Source organism: Martes martes (genome assembly GCF_963455335.1).
Source record: "Martes martes genome assembly, chromosome: 2".
NCBI lineage: Eukaryota > Metazoa > Chordata > Mammalia > Carnivora > Mustelidae > Martes > Martes martes.
In genome coordinates this window covers 6,333,246-6,352,093 of record NC_137889.1, presented here as the reverse complement: position 1 = coordinate 6,352,093, position 18,848 = coordinate 6,333,246, and the positions used below count along the sequence as shown (strand labels likewise).

Sequence of the window (18,848 nt, the reverse complement as noted above, 5' to 3'; positions counted from 1 at the left end):
AGAGGCTCACTAAAAACCATATCTAGTCTTTCCACCCACCAGCACGCCATTTAAATAACTTGTCTGTGCACACAAAACCCCTCAAACCAATATAGCATCTTCAGCTGGTTTACTCAACTGTTTTTTAGAAGAAATATTGAGAGAAGTGAGCAGTCCACTGGGTGGACCACGGGCAAATTAGAAGCAGTATTATTCATGAACTGATTTCAAGTTGGACCTGCATTGAGGGACCTGTCCTACTAACAAAAGGGTCAAGTTTCCCTGTTTTTGCCAGCCTGCTGTGGCAGGGAAAAAGGTACAGAATGAGGAATTTAGGAGACCTTACTCAAGTCCTATGTTCCACTTAATAGCTGAATGACTCTGGTCAAATTAATCTGACTTCCCTACATCTTTTCACTAAATCTCTCCTCCTTTCAGAAATGCAGAATTACCATAACACAACAACAGTGCTTCAAGATTGCAGATAACATACACAAAGTACCCAGTGCTGTACTTGGAACAGAGAGGTGCACAGCAATGATAACAGGATCATTAATGATAAGAATCATATCAATACAGGGAGATAATAAGGGGTCACCTTAGGCAGATCAACTTTATTTGTCTGGTTAATTTAAAATGGGGAAATCATTTTATTCTTAATAAATGCAATCTTCTTTAATGGAACATATGTTCCCAAATGTTAGGCTCATCAGGGAAAGCAATACGGGCCAAGGAGCCTTTGTGGAGAGAGATGGGAAGAGCGGTGGACAGAAATCTGCTGGAGAACGGGGGTGCTGGGTTCCCAGGGCAGCTGTCTCATTAGATGAGATACCAGGCAAGGCACTGAAAATAGAAGACTGGATCTAGGTGCGCTCTTGGTTATCCCCCATTCTTCAGGATTTCAGCTCACAAATGCAGAATAGTTCACATTTAAACTTACTCTGCCAACATTATCTCCATTATTTTCCCAAAAAACTGAGGAAAACAGCAGAGGAAGACTATTTCTAATTGGTTTTCAGTGATAACGTTCATATTTACTACCTCGAATGCTGTAGGAAATTTTATCTTAACAGAATTTCTGGGAAAATTTTTCGTTCTACTATAATCTCATTATTTAAAACTATTTATGTAATCTTATTTTCAGGGGTTTTTAATTTCATAATAAAACTCCTGCTGAGTGGAAAGTGAGCATGCATGCTCCTGGCCCAAGAAGGAATTCTGTGTTCTGTACAAAGTTTAAACCCACCAAGCCAGTTTAAAAGCAAAAATAAAAAGAGCTAGGAGGAGAAATACCACAGGCAGTGAGCAAAGTGCAGAGAAGCTTGAAGTCATGATCTATGGCGCAGAGCCGTCAGGCTACTCTCAGGTCACATACATCCTCCTGGGTACCCAGGGGCCGCAATCTTACATACTGAGGGACAAACCAAGAAATCGGACTTTTATCCCGCATGGAAGAAGCCTTCTAACCCCACAGCATAACATAACAGGGGTCTTGGAAGCCCTACAGTGCAAAAGTACTCCTTCCACACAAATCTCTGCAGAGTTGATAGGGACGGACAATCACCACAAAGGTTTCTGGAGTCGTGAACACCAGCTGGTAGATTTCTACAGGTGGGGGGTGAGGGTTGCGGCCAAACCACCAAGACGTCCCAATCACAATACATCTCTAAGAAACGGCGATCTCTAGATCAGCATTGGGGGTGGGTCTTTAGCTTAGCCAAGATGATGACAAGAAAGTCCTATTCTCATCGACACTGAAACCGTGTTATATTACTGTTTATTTTTCATCGTTATTTTAAATTCATGGTTTTCAATTTATTGAAAACCATCTGCTTCTTGGACGACCACAAAGATTTACCCCCAGGGAACCCTATCAGCACAAGTCATATTGTAGGTATCCACATCTGTCTTGTTTCTGGGAGTTCAGACACAGCCCTGAGTCACTGGTGTTTCCCACGCAGTAACCGTGCACTTCCCACCGGCAGGCGTACTGCGACATGGAAACCTCTGGAGGCGGGTGGACGGTCATTCAGCGGCGTGAAGATGGCAGTGTTGATTTTCAGAAGACTTGGAAAGAATATAAAGGGGTATGAATACTCTTTAAGCCATCTGAAAATAATTTTCTTTGTGCAAACTAGCTTTCAAGATCTGCTGAACCTTCACCACAAATCCAAAACTAACCAATGACTGTTGATAACTTTTGTTATAAAAGCGTTCCTCTTCACTGGTGTCTCAGTCTCCCCACTAACGAATGACCCCATCCATGTAAAGTAAACTATATATCAAAACAAAGGCATGCAAGTGTGAGGCTTATTTTTAATGGCAGGCTCCGCATTTTTCAGTAAGACAACAGTTTCACAGAACTTCCCATGGCAATAAACAAAGCTGTTTACGCTCATGTTTCTACTGGTGATTCCCCAAGTAGTTCTAATTACTCCGGTCCTAATTTTCTTACAGTAGAAGCTTGGTTTCTTAAAACTGACCTTTAAAAAAAAAAATCTACCCCTGCTAAATATCTGGTAGTCAGCCCACATTAAACGGAGAGACTATTGATTTCAAATACATGGAGAAAAAACCAAATAAATGAGGTGACTGAATTTTACCACTTGAATTTCAGGGATTTGGGAACCCTTCCGGTGAACACTGGCTGGGAAATGAGTTTGTTTTCCAAGTCACCAATCAACAGCCCTACGTGCTTAAAATACACCTTAAAGACTGGGAGGGGAACGAGGCATACTCACTGTATGAACATTTCTATCTCTCCGGTGAAGAACTTAATTACAGGTGAGTTGTATGTAACTGAAAAACATTAACAGATTTGCTGGGTGAGCATGCCACAAAGCGAGAGCCACACTGCATGACAGGCTCTGTACTGGGAGGACACTCTAAATGGAAAAACATCTCATTTCTTACTGTTCTGTGCTGCCTCTCAGGAAGTTTATCTAGTTCTAAAATTCTAACTTTGGTTTTCATGATATAATGGAAACTTCACAAGGACAGCATTTTGTTTGTTGTCTCTGCTGTGTATCCTCCAAGTGTAGATGACCCTGCCCGGCAGATAATGGGCATTCATCAAGTATTTCTGAAATATGTGAATGCTGTGTCTATATTAGAAAAATGTCATGCCAGTATCATAACAGAGGTCTACCTATGAGTATGTGATTTTCTTCCAAAAGGTTGTAACAGTTAAATCTACCTGTCTGAAGTTAAAGCACACTCGACTGCTATGTTCCACTCCAAAGTCAGCAAGAGTTACCGAGTTTAAAAGTAGCAGAATTAGGTTGGGAGGGTTAGTCATGCAAGTCCTTTACTCTCCGCCGTAGAAACAACAGCCGATTCACAGCACTCCCTTAGTATTTGCCTTGCCCCACGCATTTGGCGGCACTCACGTTCAATGTTCCAAGAAAAGCATGGGCATCCCTGACTCAGAATTTAGTATCTGGCTCTAAAGTGGCGTGAGAATAGAGGTGGAGAGCAGTGAAGGCATCAAAAGACGGGTGTCTGATGAGCAACAGCCTATGGCAGGAAAAAGCACACTCCTGCACGTGGTCTTGTGGAAAGAGGTGCCCAGAAACCCACATGCGAGGCTGGAGGGAGAACAGTGAGATCAGGTGCCAGGTGGCACCACAGGAATTGGTCTCGGAAGACACCAAAGAATTGTTCAGTCCCCACCACAGCCCGGAGGAGTCTCAGGAGCACAGGCACTCACATCCTGAAAATACCCAACACTGGCGTCAGAAATCAACAAAGTTCAGTAGGAACATCCCAGAAAACAGTCATACCTGGCCCACAGTCCCACCTAAATCTCATTAATGCCCAACTCAGATCCTCTGCTCAATGGAGAATCCAATCTCTGAACATCTTGGAAAATAAACATGATTTCAAAGTCCTTGAGCTGGTTTCCTCAGGGTCACAGTGAAGGAACAGCACAGAAACACAGCCTGAACAGCTTGCCCGAACTACTACTGGACAACTACAACAGAACCCCTATTCTAGAATCCTCAACAACCTGAGAACTACAGAACGTCCAGGATGTCCTGCTTTATAAACGGGGACGGGGGGAGCAAAATTTTGAAAATTTTGAAGACAGGTAACGTACCCACGAACACTGACATGACTTTTAAAAAGTCAGTGAAACAGAGCCCGCCGATTCTCATTGTAGAGAGAGCAGGGCTTCCTTGGAAAGGGAACGATGCAGATGAATGAAAAGATAGGTGTTGGGGCCTCACTGCAGCTCCAAGCTGACTCCAAAGAGATCAAAACTTCAATGAATTTTTAGACACGAGTGGTTGGTCATTGTTTTACCTCCAAGCAAAATATTTTTTCAACTGGCAACAGTTAGGGATCTACAACAGAGGAATTGAAAAAAAAATTTTTTTTTAAAGAAAGAAAGAAACACAAAAATTAAGGATTAGACTGTTTATATAAGGAGATTTTACAAAATGGGTCATTACCCTTGTATGCTGACATTATAAAAATACTTTAAACTGAGATGGTTCTTAACAGATACTTCCTTTAGAAATGCGACCAGTTTTGGGAGATGCCATTTAGAAAAGCACACATTCATTTAAAGCTCGGTTTAACCTACGAGGCAGGGTACGGTACATGGAAGCCATGATTATCCCAGTAAAACACGGCGGTGTGATAAGGGACCGCGACCTGGCTGAGTAATAACACAGGTGTCTCAGATTGCCACTCTCTGTAGCCACGGAGTTGGTTTTTTCCCAAGAAGTGTTCCCCAAATGCTGGAAAACTGAAAAATAAATGTCATCAGGAAAGGATAAATGCATCGACAGAATTTTTTTTTTTTCCCTAAAACTAAAAACTAAAGACTGGTCACTCTTCAAAAACATTCTGGCAGCCCTACGCGAACATGCAGATTTCATTATTCAATGCTGGCACTGCTTCTTTCACTCCACTGTTCTATAAACTCAAACTGATACCAATATAAAGCCATTTCAATAAATGTGGTTATTCTTAATAACCAAACTTAAAAGAAACCAACTATAAACCAGGGGGCCATATAATAGAAGGATCTAAAAATGATACAACCTTTCTCATAAAGACAAATAAAAGATAGCGTTCTCCCAGATTTTGCTCGCCTTTGGGGATGTTTAATGAGCCCCACAAGAACTGACATCGTTGTAAGGAGAGAAGAGGCTGGGAAGGAGAAAGGACACTTGAAGTGGTTTATCTCAACTGTATCCATGATTAACGAGAAGGGCCTGGAAAGAAATTAAAGTGTTTCAGAATCGCAGAGATGAGTAGAACTTCCAAAAACGCTTTGCAGCAGGTAATCAGAGGCTGTGCCAGGGACCAGGGTCATTTTTGAAACATGAGGATAACGCTGAAATTCAGAAATTCAGCCAGTGCCTCATGATGGGGGTTTCTAGAGCTACAATACTATAAGCAATTTTAAATCTAAGCTGTTAACACAAAAGTGACTTAGAACCAACACATTATGGAACTCCACTTGGCATGCTCCTTACCCCCATCTTTTCATAACTCTTCCTCAATAAACAGACATCCCTGGCAAGGGCTTATCAGGGTAGAACCATAAGAGAAGAGTTAGATGCATCTGGTGCAAATGCTAGCTCTACCACACTGCTATCTCTGAACCTCGACAATTTTATACGTAAAAACAGGAGAAGCGCCTGCCTCTCAGGGCTGGTATATGAATTCCATGTGCACATGCGCCAAAGTGCCTGGCACAGTCTGGTTAGAGACAGTCCCTGGAGAACCATTCCTCTCTTCTCTACCCTCTGTTCCAACATGAATTCTTGGAAATTATATTCCTTTCAAGGTAGTGGTTTAGCAAAAGATGAGCATCATTTTGGGGACTTAGAGTACAATTCTCCCTGGGATATCACAGGGTTTTTTTTGTAGGATCCCCAGGTCATGAAGACTCAATGGTCTGAGCTCCCCCACTGCCATACCCCATGTCCCAACACAGTGGCATCACATCCCGCAGAGCCACCCAGCAGCACGCGAAACCCTGCTCTGAGCTATACCGTGCCAATCTGCCAAGGGGCTCTTTGGAAGCAGTGTTACCACACCTTCTCTCTTCCCGCTCTCTCTTCTTTGGCATACACATGACTGATGCAAGCCAGATTTTTGCAATCGTCTAAAAGTTACAAGCTACTGACTGGTGTCAAACTTAATATTATGTTTATTCCTTCCTCAATGTCTAGCAAGTTCATTATAATACTACATAGAAATGAAGCAAAGCAGCCATAAGAATGTGTTTTCTATATAGTTCTGTAGATTTCTACTCCAAATTCGATGACCCCTTCCTTGCCTACTAGTCATCCCATCCTTGCCTACTAGTCTGGAAATCATGATTGCTCTAAGTTGTCTGGTCATCTCAAGACTCTCGTTTCTGTACAGATGATGCTTGGAGACCTGGAAAGAGGACCGTTTCACATTGTATCTTCCCCGTTCTGTTTATCTGAAAGCGGAGGGCCCTGAAGCCCCTGCTGATGCTTGTGCAAGTGATACGAGCTGAAGGTTTCATGAAAACATTTCTCATTGCCCAAGGATTTGATGATAAGTTGGTTCCTGTTTATACCAGTGCAAAAATATTTTGTCCAGCATTAGTACACTAACCAGTACAGAATGCATTTCTGCAGGATGGAATTCTTCATTATAAAAAAATTTTCCACTATGGTAAATTAACAGCCCAAGCCAATTATGTTATTTTCTCTTTTTTTTTTTTTTTCTTTGCATGTTTGCAGGATTCACCTTAAAGGACTTACAGGGACGGCCGGCAAAATAAGCAGCATAAGCCAACCAGGAAATGATTTTAGCACAAAGGATGCAGACAACGACAAATGTATTTGCAAATGTTCACAAATGCTCACAGGAGGTGGGATGACTTTTCTCTCTTCCTATTTGTTTTGGCAAGGAAGAATTTCATAGAGTGAAAGGTTGGCTATTTGGACTTGAACTTGTGATCGGTGACAATGTCCACATTTCATAAATAGACTTACTAGATGTAGGGAGATTTGTTTTTCACTTTTTCAGACTGTTGAGTCTGAAGAATGTGATGTGGAGCTGGAGTTGTCAGCAGGCCAACTGTGTCTCTCCAGGACCTCACTCTGGCACAGCGAGGGGACATCTGATAGCCAGCAAGCTCTCTTGAGCTTGTGCTCATTGAGGAACAGATGTCAGAGCCACACTTTAATTTCATTTTGCTTTATCAAAGAGGTTAAAAATTCAAAATGGCAACAGAAACAGTGACATTAGCATAGAAGTGTTTCTAATTAATAATTCATTCTGCAAACATGGAATTTCCAGGTATCTTTCTTTAAAGATTTTATTAATATACAGCAAATACCTACAAAGAAACTAATTAGCCAACCTGCTTTGTTTTTGCTTTTGTTTCTTAGTGCACCAAATTAAAATCAACAGTTGTCCACTTTAAGTCAAGGTCTTTACGCTCATGCTTTTCTTACTCCCTACTTTTTGTATCAGACTGCTCTAAAAAAGAAACCAAACCACACCCAGGAGCAAGAGACAATTTTAACAGACACTTAAAATGGCCAGATTAGTATCCAACAACATTTAAGAGTTCAAAGACAGGGACCAACTGCTAGAAAATTTACTCTTCCAATTTCTAAAAGTTTAAAAATCAAATGGCCAGAACCAGTTAATTGTGACCAAGACAAGAAAAAAGCTTGATAATTGCTATCAAGTGAGTTCTTAAAAATATTGAAAGACTTAAGCCAGCAACAATTTCTGCTGAGAGTACAAACCGAATGTAAAGGCAAACAGGAAGTCGGCAGGTTAGTTTGTAGAGACCACAAATTCTGTTACCAAACATTCATTCACCACTCACCCAGGAAAGAAAAAGGCAGGAGCCATGGTCAATTAATTTGACAAACAGAAGGCCACTACAGCAACAAGATCGAAGCGTGTCACGTGGTTCACACATCAGTTAAGAATCATTTACGGTTGAGAGAAAGGATTTATTTATGAAAATAGTTTGAGACTCAATAATTTGTACATCTTTAAAATAATCCTGAAAGAATTAGAATCCATTAAAAAATCAGTCCTGTGGTTCTTTAGATAATTTATTTATACGTATCCACATAATACGTGCCGGCAACACAGGTCTTCTCTATTAGCTATATTTATTTCAATAATTGTTTCAATGATAGATTGTGTAAAAGCTGCCTCTCTCCCTCACCCTAAAAGGGGGGAAAGGAGTGGGTTGGGGGGACCAAATGTGCTGAATCCTTTTTTCCCATCTGCCATTCCCACACTGAGCCAGCTGTGCACTCGAGAGGGCGGTGGCTTTCAGACCACCCATATGTCATGAGCTACTCAAGAGAGTAGGAGAAGTGCATTAATAACCAAGGAAACAATATGTTTATTTACTCAAATCAAGACTTAGGCTGAGAGTAGAAATGGGAAAGAGACGGGGGAGAAACACACAGCCCAAGAGATAAAGTGGACTAGTGGGATGTCAGACCCCAGCCCATGGTCTGGGCCCCAGGTAATCCAGCCTAACAACGAGCTAGGTTTTTGCAGGGACAGCTAGCTCTATAGTGACATCAGCCAACAGGCTCTAGGATGGACAGATCTATAAGTCTGCAACATTCCTGAATATTTTGAAGGATTCTGAATAACACACACAAATGTCTTATCAAATCAACGTTAATCTGAATCAGCTCAAGTCATGAGCTGTAACTGAATGAAATAATTGATCGTCACAGTCCAATGTGTAAATATAATAATACAATCTTTTTTTAAAAAAGAGTATATCATCATTCTTTTTACATCAGCTTTTTTAAAATTTTATTTTAAAGAAATAAAGTTTCACAGATACAACTAAAGCTGTCCTACCCTACTTGCCCACGGGTGGCCAATGAATTCAGGTTCATTCACGTGAGTTATTTATGTACTAGGTATGCAGATATCATGAGCAGTTGTTTTTTCCTGTATTCTGAAATCTTACATAAACGGCATCATACTGTATGTGTACTATCAACGCAATGTTTCTAAGATTTTTTTTAATATTTTATTTACTTATTGACAGAGATCACAAGTAGGCAGAGAGGCAGGCAGAGAGAGAGGAGGAAGCAGGCTCCCCACTGAGCAGAGAGCCCCAATGCGGGGCTCCATTCCAGGACCCTGGAATCATGACCCAAGCCAAAGGCAGAGGCTTTAATCCACTGAGCCACCCAGGCGCCCCTGTTTCTAAGATTTATTGAGATTATGTGGATCTAGGTCATTCCTTCTCCTTGAAAACCAGGCTTCTGGCAAAGGTAAAAGCATCAAAACCCCAAGTGTGGCCCCTGAGGTGTCAACACAGACCTACCCCACCCCCTGCCGCTGTGCCAGGCGGCTCCCCTCTCTTTAGCGAGCACACCATGATCACTTTCAATTTCCTTTTTGTCTCTAGGACTTAAAGATGTCCTTTTCATCCAACTCCCCCAAGTATAGATATAGATATAGATATAGATATAGATATAGATATATAGATCTACCTATCTCTGGTAGAAGGAGGGAAGCCTGAGCGATCTGGCCCCCTAAGCCGCTAGGAGCGGAGAGTGACCCAGCGACAGTCTTCCATCCGTTCGTTAGTGTTTTGACTTCTCCGCTCCTTCCCCTGTACTGTGCTGGTCACCAAATCGGGACCAGGGAACACTTGCCATTCATGTCTGTGGGCGACGGGTCTTTCCACACAAGGAAACGGAGTACAACAGCCCGTGAAAACATGTGCCATATGGGACTAGGATCTGACTTGGGTCAAGCTGGAAAACCACTGCTCTCATATGTCAGCAGGGCTCATTCTATACCCCTGAATGTTTGCGTGTGTCTACTTAAAATGCACGGAATGTGACGGGTGGATGAGCCCAGTGTTTCCAACGCCACGGTGAGATCCAGCTGGGGTTACCTAGTTCCTAATTCCTTCTGTGTCTTACTTTCACAGGCTGGTGGTTTGATGCATGCGGTCCCTCCAACTTGAACGGAATGTACTACCCACAGAAGCAGAACACAAATAAGTTCAATGGTATTAAGTGGTACTACTGGAAAGGCTCAGGCTACTCGCTCAAGGCCACGACCATGATGATCCGACCAGCAGATTTCTAGACGCCTGCACACACCTGAGGAGTGGCGGCCAATTATGCTACTTTTAGAGACCGAAGCCCAAAGCTCTAATAGACAAGGCTGCATTCGGCGTCCCCTTCCACCTCAGACAGGCAGCACGCGCTCCGGGCCGCAGGGATCCACGTGCTCCAGCTTAGAGCCCCGTAAGCCTCCTCACTCGAACCTGCATCACTCCTGCGCCAGTGCACAGCCCTGGTATCGTGACCCGGTAGAATGCCTACGTGAAGATACATCTAAGCCTGCGAATTCAAGACTGACAATTTACAGACTCTGTTGTCACAACCAAGAATGTTGTGCGGAGTTCATCCGTAAATAACTGGAAAACAGAACCCTTGGGCTATACAGCAGAGATAACCTTGGAGCTGCATTTTTCTCAGCCCTGTTTATAGATTGTGTAAATATCCATATGTCCTGAAATCAGCATCACTATCGTAACTGAAAGGAAGAAAGAAAATCTCTAAGCCATAAAAATATATTATATATTCAGGGATTTTTCTGGGAAGTGCTTATTCGCAGTTTAATATTTGGAGAAGGGAAAAACATAGTTAATGCATTTTTGCTCCTCCTCTTAGGTGCTTTAAACTTTCATTTTGAAGTCAGCATATTTACGAATGTGTTGACAGCGTAGTTTTAAGTTAATGCTCAAATATGTATTTCAAGTTTAAATGGTGAAAGCTTCCAGGATCTCTGAAGTTAATAGAAATGTGTGTTCTTTCAGTTTATATGAAGATTGTACTATTTTTTTCTGCCTGGCTGTTAAATATGAAGGTATTTTTAGTAATTAAATATAAATTATTAGATAATTACATTTAACCCTTATGATAATATTTACGATTTTGTGATTTGATTCTGAAACAACCGATTGTGCCTCATGACAAGGAAAGATCTGATTTTTAATGATGAAGAAAATTATACAATTAATTCCATGACAAAGAGACTTTACTATCTTTTCCTCACTATTCTATTAGAAAGGTCCTTTTTTTTTTCTTCTAGTAAGATATATTTTAGAGACGTAAGCTATAGTTTAGTTTGTGATTGAAAAAACCTTCTATTTAAAGCACTTACAAAGCTATTCTTCTCAAGCTGAGCTAGATTCACCCCAAAGTCTTTTTTTTTTAATGTCCATGAGCAAATGTTAAAAAAAAAAAATTTGGAATGCAAAAACAAAATCGGATGTTTATAGTAGATTCAAATCCTTATAGAAAATTCTGAAAGCATGGATTTAAGCTCAGGGCTGCAAAACTTTGAACCACTAGAGTTTTAACTCATTTAAAGTTTTCATAGAACAATTAACACTAATGTACATTGTGTATGTCTTATAATTTGGAAGCAATTTCACACGTATTTGCCTTGGAGTCAGCTGCTGCTAGGAAGCTTAGGGCCAAATTTGAAACTGGCATTTACCTCATGTCTGTCTTCACCTTATGCTGTTCTACTACTATGTTTTTTCTTTAATCCATTTTTTCTTGTGTAATTTATTTTCCCGCTCTGTGCCCCCACCCAAACCCCGTTTGAGAAAGGTAACATTCACTGCATGATTTGAGTCAGTTCACGGACTCCGGAAGAGTCAGGCACACCACTCTGTCCACCCCTCCGCCGCGCTTCCCCGACAAATGCATGGAGTAAAGAACCTCCCCATCTCTGAGTGGTTTCTCTTGTTACATTTAAGTAGGCTTTACGAGTTCAACAGAGCACAGCTTTGTACCAAGTTAAAACATTATCTGGTCCTAAGAAGGTATCTCCACTGCACAAGAAACCATTAAGCTTCTGCCATGTCTCAACGACCACAGGCAGACACAGAGGTAGAGAAATGACAGAATGGGAAAATTGGCAACAACATACTCGATGCCGTGTGCCCATGCAGGCAGGTGAAATGCATTTCAAAGACAAGCCGCACTGGGTTACACAGAGTTACATATACTCTCTTATGACAGAGAGTAGGGGGATTCGAGTCTTTACACTGCAATTCCTTACGTGTATAGCAAACAGAGTCATGCCAAGAGAAATGTTTTTTCTCCTTAAGAAAATATTTATGCAGTGGAGGGAAAATCAACACGATAATCTTAAAAACCAAAACAAAAGCAACCCAACAACCTAGATCAGTCAGTGAGAAGAGGGCAACGACCTCCGCGTCCTCAAACAGCAAATAACACCAGCCCTGGCCACAAAGGCTGCTGCTTCTTACTCAGGTATTAACCTTCCAGAAGGATAAACCGTGTCACAAACCAGCTAACTTTTCTGAAAATGAAAGCCAACATCTACACGATCCTGTTTCCAATTAAACCTGAATTTACCTATATAATGATTACTTAATCTTTTAAAAATTTAGAGCTTCCATTAAGCACTCGAAATATTTAAAATTTAAAATGCCGTAAAGCTGAAGCTGCATTTGGGAAGCGCATTGGAACACAAGGACACAACATGCCGCTCGCAGTCCATGACTTTTATACCTATCAGTTCTATCTCTACGAGCAGTAACAGCCTGATTTCTTAAAGCAGTAAACGAAATACCGTACCACCTCCTCAAGAATCTAGTCCTTTTTCATTTCTTGTTTTTCTCAATCCTGAGGACTTTCATAATAAAAATTCTTTAAGATTTCATTCCACAGGATTTTTTGCAGAATATTCTCCCATTTCCACATTTGTTCTCACAAATGGATAAATTATTTTGAAAACATCTATGAAAGTGTGTTTTTAACTGTGAGCATAATGGGTCTTAACTTAAAAAAAACTTGCATCCATATCTATGCAAATAGTAATTTCCTGAGAATTCCAAATTGTATTTACCATAATAAAATAACATCTGACTTACAGGAGCTGCAGGGAAGTAGTTAGAAAGTTCAAACGGTTCCTCGGAAATCCAGTGACCCAGTTCCAAAGACCACAGTACCTACAAGTGACACAATAAGCAGAACATTTATTATAGATTCATTAGGCTCTCGGTGGATAATAAACCACTTTGAAGATATAGCCAAAACAAAACAAAAAACCCAGCAGTGACTACACACTCCATAGATCTGAACCAGATGTGTCTTATACACCAAAGTACCATCAGAATCTTCATGCCGCATCAATCTTATGAATAATAAATGCTTTTCTTTAAGGAAAAAAGGCTCCAATGACTAGAAACCTGGGTTATTATCCTACTGAGGCCAAATACTAACCACCACCCCAATAACAAACATATGAAATACCTTTTTAAGAATTCCAAGTTTCCAATTTGAGAAGTCATTATAGACAATACTCAGTAAATATTCCAGGATTTTATTAATTTAAAAAAAACACATTTATTAGGAGACGATAGATCATAAGCTTAAATTTAAAAAGCAGTCCTTCTGGCATGTGACTTTGTTTCTCACATGGACTCATATTTCCAGAAGTTCTCCTAAAACATTTGAAAATCCTTCCCAGGCTTTGGAAGGATAAAATGTTTCATAAACAAGTTTTCAGTATTATTATTTATTATTGTTATTTGAACTCAAATATTTTAAATGATCAAAATGATGTTTTTGTTTTTAATTCAACAATGTTCAAGATTCTACAGTCATCTCTACTTGATGAACAAACTCCCTGAAAATCTGTTTCTATTTCCATGCACCAATAGAATTTTATAACAAAAATAGCCAAACTGAATTACACATCCCATATTTATTTTTCATCCACAATTTCATTTCTCACATTCATTGAATCTACCCTCTTTTCTACAATTGCTACATACAGCTCAAGTTCATTTTACTGAATTACTGGGGATGAAGACAGAGTTTTCCTGTTTGGTAGTTTCTAAGATTCAGACCCATGTATGGGAGCTTGGTCTTAAATATTTCTAAGAAAAAGTGAGCATGCTGGTGGAATAAAGACAATAACGAGATACAGAATCTAAATGACAATTCCGAGCACTGGTCTGGATCTTACTTTAAAACTGATGCATTTATTCTCTCAACACTGTTTTCTTCATCTCACTAACCGTGTGTCTGTGAACAACATATTGAGAGCCTACTGTGAATAAGAACCCACGCTGGGTCCTGAAAACACAAACCCAATCCCAGAGGAGCTCACCCTCTGGCAGGAGGCATGAAGGCAAACCACAAATGGTGATTTCTCAAAACAGCTCTGTGGGAACCTATAGAAGAAGCAAACTAACTCGGTCTAGGAGAATCAAGGAAGGTCCACAGATGACATTTTAAACAGAGTCTTAAATGTTGAGTAAGAGTTCATCAGACAGAGAGAGGCAGAGTGAGGAGGGGAGAGGACATTCCAGTGCACACAGAATGCCACATGCCAAGGCAGGATTAAAGTGGGTTCTTTTTTTTGCTAAAGTGTGCTTTGGAAGAAGCGTAAGAAAACTGGGTTGGTTAGCTTCCTATGGTGAGGTACAATAATATACCCTGTTTCTATCCCTGTGTCTGCAGGGGCATTAGCACATGGCAGAAGAACAATCCAAAAAAGACAGGAGAAAGCTCTAAGGGCGCTGGGCCCCAGATGACAATGAGAACTGAGTATAATACAGGGCAATGTGTCTTCACTATAGAGAGAGGAAGTAATGAGTCGTGTTCTCAAAGATCCTAATTCCATATTCACTTAGATCTGTGTGTACGCACGCATTTTGTCAGTTAAGTCTCCTTTTGCTTTCCCCTGACTTTACTGGCCAACTAAATTAGATAGATAGAGATAGACAGACAGATAGATAACTTCATAAGTTCAGTGAAAGAGGGTATGAAAAAAATGGTACAATGAAATCATGTTTCTACCTGGCTCTGTAGAGGTGGTTAAACATTTAAGTCACACAGTGTTTGCCTTGCTTTTATCAATGTATGGTATCATTTATAGAGACATGCTAACAACATCTGTGTGGTTCCTTACAAATCTGTGATTAGAGTAGGAAGTGTAAAAAGCTTCCAAATCAGGTTCACATGAAGCGATGTGGATAGTGAGAAACATAATGTACCAATGAGAGAATCCAAGGAACCAGTCTTAAAAATGTGTGTGGCATTTGAGCTCAAGTGTCGTCCACATTAAAATGTCAGCCGAACCTCCTGGAGAAAATTTATGTTCTCTGAGTTTGTCCCTTTCTAAATGTTACGAAAATAAAACTGTAAGGCATCTATAGTAGAATTTTGGCAAGTGAATTAATAAATTGAATTTGTCTAGGCATCCCAGTTATTAATATTGAACAGAGATAGCAGAAAACACTGATTTGATTGTAATGAAATCATCAAATAGAAACACAGCGCAAACTTCACGCTTAGTTCTTTCATTAGCCGAAGTTATCTGTAGCTTCGTAGAATATTCAATTTGGGGAATATCTCCTCTGCAAGACCACAGTTAGGGCTGTAAGTGGACTAAAAGGTCAACCCAAAATATTTCCCATCATATGTGTGATAGAATAAAAATAACTGAGATGTATTGGGGTTGCATAAATACAAAGGATCAAATCCCATGTTTATAGCCCTTAAAATGAGGGCTGAGTTATTTCAGCAACCACTGTGAATGGATATAATATTTTTGACATGTTAAAACTGTTGTTCATAAAACGTGAACCCTGTTGATGAATTTAAATAGGAACCACTTGTCTTATTATTAGATTAACAGCTACTGGTAGGACAAATTTCCGCAATGTAGGCATGACCACACAATTTATTCCATACCAGGCAAAATACAAATGGTCTTCTTTCGTTTTATATACATCTAATCATTTCATTTGAACAATACGAGTCAGTGCAGCTACAGTGAACCCAAGTCAGAAAATGGCACTGGTATTGAAAGCAAGTCGATAATACCATTTACAAGGAAGACAATGAAGGTGACTTATGGTTAACGTGTAGCAAGATGAACACATCTTAATCTTCACCTTCTCCCCAATACTCAACTAAAAGGAGAGAATTAAAAAGAATGAGAAGAGTCTACAGCAGATAAAACAGGATGTTTTGGAAGTTGCAAAGCAGATACGTAAGTGGTAAATGACTTAGAAGGGCAAAGAAAGTTCAAACTTAAGTGTCTAGGGAAAGAGGTCCATAGGAAGCACCCAATTCTCTCCACAGATTCTCCAAAAGGCAAAGAAACTGGTGGTACTGGATACCTCTGAAGACGGGGTATAGAACAGGGTAAAAAAAAAAAGAGACATATCCTATCCTGTAGCCCACCTCCCATGGAATAAGACAAAAGTCAAGTCAGACAGGCTGTTCTAGGGAAAAACCTCTCCAGCCCTGCCCCTGGGACACCAGCCATTCTTTCCTGGGGACAGAGAATCAGCCCAGGGGAAAAACAGACATACAAATACTAAAGCTTGGATCTCAAAAACCTCCATTCACATCAAATTATCTATATACCACTCAGGCAGGCAGAGTTTCAGTCAGCTTTTCAATGCCTCGTTATTGAACATGACTTTATACCTATTTGATAAAAGCCTCTAGCTTGAAAACATAGACCAAACCAAACAAGAATGGAATTCCTGGGATGGCAATGATGGGAAGTCCCTGGCTAACAGCAGCTCTGCAGATCTCAAGAGAGCCAGTCTCAAGGGGAAGAGAACAAATGGGCTCACGGGTGGTGTCTCTGAGAAAAAAATAAATGGGGCTGGAAGATAATCTGATGTGGAGACAGATTTCAGAGAATAATTACAATGGTTTTAGAAATTCTTGCACTCAGTTGGTGATAGTTGCATAGAAAACTAAGCAATCGAAATAACTGTCAATGATTAGCTCAGGAAAACCAACAAACACAATTACCAGAGACGAGTCGTAATACTTTACATGGCTCAGTTCAAAGAGCATCCACATACTCATTCTTGTGAGCATGTGCGTGTGTGTGTGTGTGTGCACACGTGCACATGCAAATGTGTTTATATGCGTATATAAAATGTTAAAAAAAATTGTAACCACATTGAGTAGACCGGGAAACAGAAGAGTAGGTGGTACTGAAAGGCAGCCATATGTCCTATTTTGGTCTTCTACAGAAGGAATTCTACAGACAATGTCTCAAAGTGAATTTTTTAAAAAATGGCAAGAAAACCATTGTATTTCAAAATATGTAAGTAACATATCAGGAGGCTACTTCAGGAGTGAAAAATCAGACTGGGAAACAAGAAGGCATGAGGTGCCATTTTTTATTATAAAGGCACATAAATTATTCTTGGTTTTTAAAAACACTTCATTCTTAGATAGTTTTAGACCTACAGTACAGAGAGTTCTCATTTAACCATCACCTAGATTTCTCTATTGTGTGATTATCCAACTTAACTTCGCTCTTCTATTTCAAAAGTGCTTTGCAACTTGAACCAGCTCATTGATATCTACAAGAAAATCTTGCTGAGACTGTAACTGGAACTAAGTTGAATCTATAGCTCAAAATGGGGAGAACCAAAGAGAAAGACAAATACCATCTGATTTCACTTACATGTGGAATCTAAAAAACAAAACAAACAAAACAGAAACAGACTCCTAGATACAGAGAGCAATCCAGTGGTTGCCAGAGGGAAGGACAGTAAGTAGATGGGCAAAATAGGAGAAGGGGAATAAAAGGTACAAATATCCAGTAATAAAATAAATAAGACACTGGAGGCAATGTACAGCATAGGGAATAGAGTATGTGTAACAACTTTGTATAGTGGCGGAGAGTAGCTAGATTACCATGGTGATCATTTCCTAATGTATATAAATGTTGAATCACTTTGTTGTACTCCTGAAACTAATATATCATTGTATCCCAACTATACTTCAAGAAAAAAAAAGGGGGGGGGGGAGGGTGACAGCTTAAAAAGTATCCATTTTCCCAGTTCATGAACATAGTATCTCTCTCTTTTTATTTAGGTCTCTGGTTTCTTTCATAGAGTTTTATAGTTTTCAGCATGCAGATCCTGTAAATATTTTGTCAAGATTTAAATATTTTAATTTCTGTGGATGCTAATATAAACGGTATTTTTTTTAAATCAGAATTCCAGTTGTTTATTGCTAGTACATAGAAATACAACTGAATTTTGTATATTGACCTTGTATCCTGTAACCTTGCTGAACTCACTAGTTGTGGGGGCTTTTTTGTAGATTTGTTGATGTTTTCTGTGTAGATAATATCTTCTGTGAATAAACAGCTTTATTTACTCCTTTCCCAATCTGTGCGCATACTTTTTTTTTAGTTCCCTTATTGCACTAAGACTCCCAATACAATGCAGAGAGAAACAGTGACAGCCTGCAATTGCTTGAACTCCTTTGTGAGGCAGATTAAATTATTACAAACAAAACAGGATAGCATATATCCAAAACGTTTCTGGGTATAAATGAATGTACCTTTGGAAAGCATAATGTTTCTTTGCTTTGTTTTATTTTTAAATTTGAAAAGTTTATACTGTGAACAGTACTAGTGCTGGCTAGCGGTTCTGGTGCTTTTACTAACTGCTTCAACTTTCCATTCTCCGAAGGATAATTAGAAAATTCAGAGTGATAAGTACTATGGCTCAATATCAGTAAATGTCACTTTCTAAACCAGAACCAATCAAATTAATTTCTCCTTTAAAAAAAAAAAAGTGGTTTTTTTTTTTTTAATTTATTTGACAAAGAGACAGACAGGGAAAGAGAGAACACATGCAGAAGGAGTGGGAGAGGGAGAAACAGGCTTTCCGCTGAGCAGGGAGCCTGATGCGGGGCTCAATGCAGGGCTCAATATGGGGCTCAATCCCAGGATGCTAAGGCAGATACTTAAGGACTGAGCCACCCAGGTGGCCCAAAATTAATTTCTCTTAACATTCACCTTAATTTCCTTCT

At 39.9% G+C, this 18,848-nt stretch overlaps 2 protein-coding genes across 3 annotated transcripts in view; one reads left to right on the top strand and one right to left on the bottom strand.

Annotated features, from left to right (window-relative positions):
* The window catches only part of ANGPT2 (angiopoietin 2), a 55,572-nt gene extending 43,837 nt beyond the window's left edge, over nt 1-11,735 (top strand). The window contains exons 6-9 of one of the 2 annotated variants that reach the window (XM_080796598.1): nt 1,965-2,066; nt 2,597-2,763; nt 6,714-6,844; nt 9,917-11,735. In XM_080796598.1, coding sequence (XP_080652724.1) covers nt 1,965-2,066; nt 2,597-2,763; nt 6,714-6,844; nt 9,917-10,077 — 561 coding nt within the window. In that variant the 3' untranslated portion in view covers nt 10,078-11,735. The remainder of the gene's footprint in view (nt 1-1,964; nt 2,067-2,596; nt 2,764-6,713; nt 6,845-9,916) is intronic. The other variant, XM_080796599.1, reaches the window with a different exon arrangement.
* The window catches only part of MCPH1 (microcephalin 1), a 248,444-nt gene that overhangs the window by 119,069 nt on the left and 110,527 nt on the right, over nt 1-18,848 (bottom strand). The window contains exon 12 of the mRNA XM_080796602.1: nt 12,908-12,985. Coding sequence (XP_080652728.1) covers nt 12,908-12,985 — 78 coding nt within the window. The remainder of the gene's footprint in view (nt 1-12,907; nt 12,986-18,848) is intronic.